The following is a 7,660-nucleotide window of genomic DNA, read 5'->3' as shown; positions in this document are numbered from 1 at the left end:
TACCTATTAGTTGTAAGTTGTTATAAATATATGTTCTTCATTTATTTGTTTTATTATGTTTATTTTAATTTTGTTTTAAATTTAAAAATTATAACACATATATTAAAGATAAAAATATTTTTAAAGTATACATCGTTAATTTGGTTTCTACTGAATACAATTTTACACAGCAAAGTTACATTTTTAACAGTAACTACAAATGTGCAAAGTAATCAACCACTAATTGTTGTCTTGCATTTCCTTCTTCAATCACTTCTTCTAATATATTTATATTTTCATTTTCTGGTAAAAATAAATCTAACAATTCTGGTGGATCTAGATCATTGCTGTCACAAGCAATGTTGTGTAAAACACAGCAAGCGACAATAACTGCCTGAGTTGTTTGTAACTTTAACCGTAATCCTAAAGATAATACTGGAAATCTGCGTTTTAGAACTCCATATGACCTTTCTACAGGATTTCTAGTTCTTATAATTGATTCGTTGTACAGCTGTTCAATGCGATTTTGAGGATTAATGAAAGGTGTGACAATGTGACGAGAATTAGCATAACCACTGTCCGCCACAATCAAACCATTTCCCCATTTGCCACTGATTAATTGGGTATATACCTTTGATTTTTTAAATATTGTTTGATCATAGCAAGACCCGGGCCAACGAGCTACAATATCCATAATTTTTAAGTTAGGACAAGCAATAGTTTGGACATTTAATGAAAAATATCCTTTTCTATTTCTGAAGTATTCAGCATTATCTCCACCTATATAAACATTTAATTTTTATTTATTTATTATTTATATATTTTATATTTTATTTTTTATATTTATTTATTTTTATACTTATATTTAAATACCTATATACATTCAATTCCACATTATTTGAAGTTGCTTATTACTTATTAGGTAATAAGGGAAAAGTATCAATTAATTTACAACACTCCCAAAACATATTATAAATGCTTGCCTTTTAATATACTAATATTTTATTACCTGGATTTTGTATTTTTACATGAGTGCAATCAATAGCACCAATAACTCTAGGAAATTTAGCAATATCATAAAAACGGTTCTGTAACGTATTTATTTCTAATTCTGTGTCTGGCATTTTTATGAACCGTGGCAGTAGTCTTGCTAATGCAACACTGACATCACGAACAATTAATGATGATGTAGTTTTGCTTACTCCCAAAAAATCTCCAGCAGTTATTAGAAAATTTCCAATAGCATAAAATCGTAGAGTTAAAAGCAGTTTGTTAATGGATGTTACGGCATGATTTCTAAAATAATTTTAACATTTACAAATTACAGAATAAAAAATTTGATATACCAATTATTTTATTATTGTATAGATAATCACCTATATGATTGTGAAGATATCTGCTCATTTATATATCCTAAAACTTCAATAACTACTTCTTTGGAGATTCTAAATCTAACTTTAAAGTCTTGATCATCCCAAAACTCCATATGGTTAATTCGTACACGAATTGTGTACGTACGTCGTTGATAATTTAAAAACTCGACAATTTCAACATCGTCATCTTCGATAATGTCTAATACCGGCAATACCAATAATTCCATCATCGTAATTAGGTAGGTATCAATAATTTTAACGAACACGGGACAAAAGAAAAGACACAACGAATTTAAATAATATTATTGATTACTATTATCATTGATTATAAATTTGTAAGTTGTAATTGCTGTAGATATCAATTTTTGGTAGTTATTAGTCAAATAAGTTCTTATTCGGTAGAAAAAGTACCAAATAAATTATTTGTGATTTATTCTCCAAATAAGACTTATTTCAATATTGAAAAACCGGAAAATAATATATTTTTGTTATCCGGCAAATAACTTGAGTAATTCGACGAATAAATCAGATTGAAAAACCAGGCCTAATTTAAATTAGGAATAAGTACTACGGGAACGACGTCTGGAACCAAGCATCGGGGAAACCTGGTGTGGACGTCTGGGATCGGATTCGTAGTGGCAGTCATGTATATGACGAAAGTGGTTAATGATTGCATGCTAATCAGGCGAAGGTTAACGGTGAGTATTCTCCCGGGAACACGGCCACTCTGCCGGTGGGAGTATACCACCTGGCGGTTGTTTAAACCATATTAAGTAGCGGGTTGGATAGTTCCGCGGCCTTACCAGTGGTCAGTAGAGAGATTTGATACATCTTGAAACCAAACTGGAAGTCATTTGAAAACCCATGTTTAAGGCGAGGGGCGTAAAAACTCTTCATCTGAGACTGGTGGACGGCCTTAAACTGTTCTCATCTGACGATGCCCGATACTTTTCTCGAAAAGTATCTGGTGCCTCTGCCTGAAAGGGGACGAGTCTAGGCTCATACCTTTCCCGCGGAGTGTAGGACTCTGTCCAAATTCGGAACTTCATCATCACCATAGGCGTGATAAGAGTAACATTTTTTGGGAGGTCTAAAATTCTTATATATTCTTATAAATAAATTGAGTCTCAAATGAATTAATCATTTTTAAAATCAGTTAATTTAGTCCTATTTGAATTATGATAAAATATTGTTATTTATAAAATATTATTACTGAAATTCTTAGAGGTACACTACCAATATACCAACTTCATTATTTTAAATACAATACAATATTAAATAACATATTATTTATAAGTTTTTTTTTTTTTATTTTATACACTTTTTACATTAAGTTAATTTCCGATGAATTGCCAAATATTAGGTAAATTTATTTTGTATCGATTCACAAATAATTAAACTAAAAACTTACTTAATATAATAAACAATAAAGGATACTATATTTATACAACGATTTAATAAACAAAATCATACAATTTTACTTATTAGTTAAAATTCTTAATTTTGCTGGAACTTTATTAGTTTGCTTATAGGTCTTTTCCTCATTACTTACATATTTACATTCTTTGTATATTCTAGTGACAAGAAGCAGTTTCAGAATAAATATGTAGTGATCTTTACATTCCATGTGTTCAAATTCTAAATATTTTTTATTAATCTCTTTCAATATAATCTGCAACATCTGATATACTAACCGTTTCTCACTTTTAATGTCATTAAACACTCTGGCGAAAGTATTAAGTCCAATTTTACAAAGAGAAATAAGATAATTAGATGGCTTCTTCAAGCCTTGAACATTTGGATAACTTATATTTTCAAAAGTTTTAAAGGTTATCAATAATTGACTAGGGATATTTAAAATGTCGTGTTCAATTATTGATGATTCACAGTTTTGACATTTTAAGTTGTCAATACAGCGTTTAGCTAAGTAACCAGCAAAGTAAATTATAGAACATTCCTCTAAAGATACAGCCGGTACAGGTAGTTTATTAATTAAAACAGGAGAACTCGATGACGAGTTCAAACAATCACTTAGTGATTCAAAAAGTGGAGTTTCTTCATTTTTTTCTGTTAATTGATCATTTATATTTTTTTTTGGTCCGATGATTCAATTATATATTTTTTTTCTGTTTCGTATAATAGTATTAAAGCATTTAAAGACAATATCATTCCTGTAAAACAGGGCGGTACTGATATTATATTATTTTTGTGACATAACTTTTTTGCTACTTTGAATGTTGAAATTGTTTTATTAATATTTTCAAATATTTGTCGATTTTGAACACTCATAGGCCTTCGGTTAGGGTTTTTGTCATTCAGCTGTTGACTGTTACACGAATCAAATGTATTATTTAATTCCAACAAAAAATTAGCAGTGTCAAGAGCGGTTTAAGAATTTAACTCTTTTGTATAGACACACGTTTTTATAGCGGACGCGACACTATTGCTAAAAATGTGTAGTGCAAGTTTGCAAGACATTTTTTTTGAATGGGTTGGGGTTTAAATGAGACGGTGTAATTTTACACATAGCTCGGGTTGTGGCACTCCTACGATCAATTTCATACTTTTTTACAATATCTTTAAACACAATAGTCTTTTCGCTAATTTTTATATCTCCGTTTAATAAGTTATTCCTGATACTTTTAAATAAATGAGGTATATCATATATTAAAAATAGTGTTTGACCGTGGATTTCAGTTTTGGGGCAGTTTTCTGTACCACCTAGCAGAGAAAAAAGTTTTCTATTTTGAGTACCTTGATCACATAATAAAGCAGTAGGGGCAACATGCCAATATCCAAAATTTTTTTTATACAACTTTTTATTATTATGTTTAATTCATCACCTGTCATACCATTGCAAGTTAAAAAATAACAAAGTGGAAACTTCCAATTTTTATACAACCCACGTATCATTATAACCAAAGCATGTTTTGCGTATTTTGAATATCGACCCAATGGTCCTTTATCTTCAAAACCTTTGATCATATCCAGATTTTTGTTATACTCAATGCATTTCATTATTGCCATCTCATCAAATAAAACTACACATTTTTTTTCGACTTTTGACATTGCTTTAATTTTTAATAGTAATTGGTCTGAATATTCCGGTAAAAATCCAGGAACATATGCTATAGATTGTAGCATACGACGTACTGTGCTCTCTCCAGGCAGAATAATACCGTTTTTCCTCATATATTTATAACTAGAAGGTGATGTATAATAAAGTGTCAAAGCTAGTTGTTTTTCTGCTTCAGACCAACTTTGACGCTTTTTGTGCAGTAATTGCATACCAGTTAAGGTTTTTGAACTTTTTGAAGTAAATTTTGTAATATTAAAGATATTTTTAATGCAATTTTTGGAATTTTTGGAATATTTGAAATTTTCAAACTTTTTATTTTTATTTTTATTTTTTTTAAAAGTTATGATAGCTCGTGTTCTTTTCAAAACTCGTCGAAGATTTTGTAATTTGCATTGTAATTTTGATTCATTTTCTAATAATTTTTTGGGCGACTTAATTTTTGGACTAGGAAAATCAATTAATGACGAAACGTATGCCTTAGTGCTAGGTGTTATAGATAACGATGGACTGTTTTCGAATATAGGCTGAACAATGGTACTATTCGATGTTTGGCACCTATTATATTTTCGTACTGGTGTAAATACCTTGAATGACTGTGGTGATAGAGATACGCCTACCAAAAATACATTTATTTAAAATTTTTAGTGGAAAAAGGAAGCTATAGTGATTCTGCAATGATATTTATTTATTTTGTATCCATAAATAAATTTTCTAAAATGATAGATAAAGAAAAATGTATACACTTACCTATATATTTAATGATATAAATATATTATTCTTATATTATTAATAATTAATATAAGATATATATGTTTGGTTTTAGATAAATAGTAATTTTATTTACACATAAATAGGCCTGTGAATTTGTAGGAAAGTGCATTTTTTTGTGATTGTGAAACGTAGCTTTGTAAGTACATACCTAATTTGAATTATGTAAAAACGAATCGATTTCTGAAACTTTTATTTTGCATGTATATGTATATATAATATATAATAAACACATTTTTATGCATCTAGAATGTAATGTATAATATTCTATAATATCAATATAAATATTAAAATTAAATTAAAAACCATTTTAAGTGCATTTTATACTATAATTTTTTACATTTTTTTAAGGTCTTTTAGTGCATTAAATTCACAGTCCTACTAATAAACATTTTTTACAGTCTGTACTTCACTATTGTTGGCTATCATTTTTGGGGGTAAGTCCAAATAACTAATACCGATTTCATGAAAAACTAGTTTACCTTTTTTTGCCTTTTTGACTGGTGTAGTATTTCCAATGAGTGGTGAAAAAAGTGTTTAAGTTTTAATGAATAGCATACCTACCCTAAAAGTAAATCATCTACAGAAATTACCAATTTAAACAACTGATGTATGTTTCAAGTTTCTATGACTAGTAATTTTTAACTATAACAAAAATATAAAATTTTTTGTTAGTAAATCGTTGTTTTACGAGTGAATATTGAATTTTGTAAAAATGTTAACCAAGGATAACAGATTTTTATTTGGCCAACGTTCAAGTTTTTTTATAATCATCGTAATCCAAACTTGTAGTTTTTCACGATTTTGACATATTTCGTAAAAATTTGAATCAATACATTCATCATTTCATTCAGAATCTAAAATAACTACTTGCTTCCTGGTACTACGGTAACAGTATATATATTATAGCTGAGTAATTTATTTAAAGTAATTATCAATTGAATACTTTGTAGGCACAGCGTTTTGTGTAAGTCTACTACTTGAGGTATTGGGGTTCATATACATAGATGCATAAAAATGGTGAGAACAAATATAGCGGTTTTCTTAGCTTTTTTGGACTCCACGCAATTCAGTGGCGGACTGGACGACCGGGATACCGGGAAATTTCCCGGTGGGCCGCTGCTCGTATAAAATATATATTTATTAATATTATTATTGTGAAATTATAAATTAAAATATTATCTAATAAGTATGTTATATTATTAAACTTAAAAACCCAGATTTCTGATTATTGCGGGACTGGCTCGTGTTCGGCCGGTCCGGGCTTGTTGACAACTTATTGTTACAAGTTTAAAAATAGAATCGAAAATAGTTATTACATGGGGCGTTATAGGCGAATAGGCGATGGATAGGCGATAACAAATAAAATAATAATTGTTATTATCGCGCTGTCGCAACTCGCAATAACATCACATTACACATTTTATATTATATTTTATTTTCGTTTTTCACTGTTTAGTGTTTTAAGTGTTAATAGTGTGAATACTGATGAGGTTTTATTCATTGTTTTAAATATTATTTATTAACGTTTTAATTGTTTACTATTCAGTATTCATATTTTATATTTTACGATTTTCAATAATGAGTGAAGAACAAAAAGCAATAGTTAACAAAAGGAAAGGTGGTGCAGAAAAAGCAAGAGATAAAAACAAAAAGCTGTTGTTGGCCTCAGCAAAACAGTGTTTGACACTAGATGAACTATTTAAACCACAAAAACAATCTCTAAATAAAAAGGTAGGTAAAATAAAATGTATTTATTATGCTGTTTAGACATTTAGTTAATAAGCAATAACTAATGTTATAATTTTAGATTCTGAACGAAGTGATGAATGTATTGATTTTACTATGATGTGTGTTTTTTTTTTTTTTGCGTCTAACGACAACATTTGGAGCAGTAATAATGCTCCGATTTTTGACTTCAGCCCCTCTTTGAATAGGAAAATTCATCTAGTTGGTACTTTGGGGGGGTCAAAAGTAAAATTTTCAAATAGTTTTTAAAAAAATCGAGAAAAACAAAAAAAAAAGTGACAGAAAAACGACAATTTTACGAAAAACCATTTTTCGATAAAATCGATTTTTTGATTTTGCTGTAACTCAAAAACGAATCATTGTAAATACTTGAAATTTTCACCAAATGTTTATATTATGGTTATCTCTTTACAGTTAAATTTTCAAAATATTTTGACTATTTTTAAGCTACTTATAGACAATTGAAATTTTCGACTTTTCTAAGTTTTTTTTCTTCAAATGCCGATAAAAATTTTTTGGGTGGCCAGAAAATCTTAAAAATTTAATACAAGGTTTCTTATAAGTTTTTCTTAAAGTGATAAATAGAAATCCGAAATCGTTATTCACAATTTTTTTTTATAAGTGCTTAAAGTTCGAATTTATACGAAATATGTCAAAATTTAAATTAAATTTCATACGCTCATAATGCGTATGTTGGCCAAATACTTTTTTT

At 28.7% G+C, this 7,660-nt stretch overlaps 1 protein-coding gene and 1 pseudogene across 1 annotated transcript; one reads left to right on the top strand and one right to left on the bottom strand.

Annotated features, from left to right (window-relative positions):
* Positions 1–193: 193 nt before the first annotated feature.
* Positions 194–1,582, bottom strand: LOC112591008 (putative nuclease HARBI1). Its single transcript, XM_025334629.1, has 3 exons — positions 1,356–1,582; positions 989–1,275; positions 194–759 (listed from the first exon to the last, which is right to left on the bottom strand). The coding sequence occupies exons 1-3, from the start codon at positions 1,580–1,582 to the stop codon at positions 194–196; spliced, it is 1,080 nt and encodes a 359-aa protein (XP_025190414.1).
* A 5,198-nt stretch (positions 1,583–6,780) lies between these two features.
* Positions 6,781–7,660, top strand: part of LOC112591009 — a 1,517-nt pseudogene continuing 637 nt past the window's right edge.

The sequence above is a fragment of the Melanaphis sacchari genome, unplaced genomic scaffold (genome assembly GCF_002803265.2).
Source record: "Melanaphis sacchari strain LSU unplaced genomic scaffold, SCAv2.0 Contig1264_pilon_pilon, whole genome shotgun sequence".
In the NCBI taxonomy this organism is placed as follows: Eukaryota; Metazoa; Arthropoda; class Insecta; order Hemiptera; family Aphididae; genus Melanaphis; species Melanaphis sacchari.
Note: the sequence above shows the minus strand (reverse complement) of the source record. Positions and strands in the feature narration are given on the sequence as shown.

What these genes read in the sequence shown, in the direction of transcription:
- LOC112591008 (XM_025334629.1), bottom strand. Translation starts at nt 1,582, where the DNA reads ATGATGGAATTATTGGTATTGCCGGTATTAGACATTATCGAAGATGAC. An exon ending in ATATCTTCACAATCATATAG is followed by an intron (nt 1,276 to 1,355) that starts GTGATTATCTAT and finishes AAATTATTTTAG; the next exon opens with AAATCATGCCGTAACATCCA. An exon ending in TGTAAAAATACAAAATCCAG is followed by an intron (nt 760 to 988) that starts GTAATAAAATAT and finishes ATGTTTATATAG; the next exon opens with GTGGAGATAATGCTGAATAC.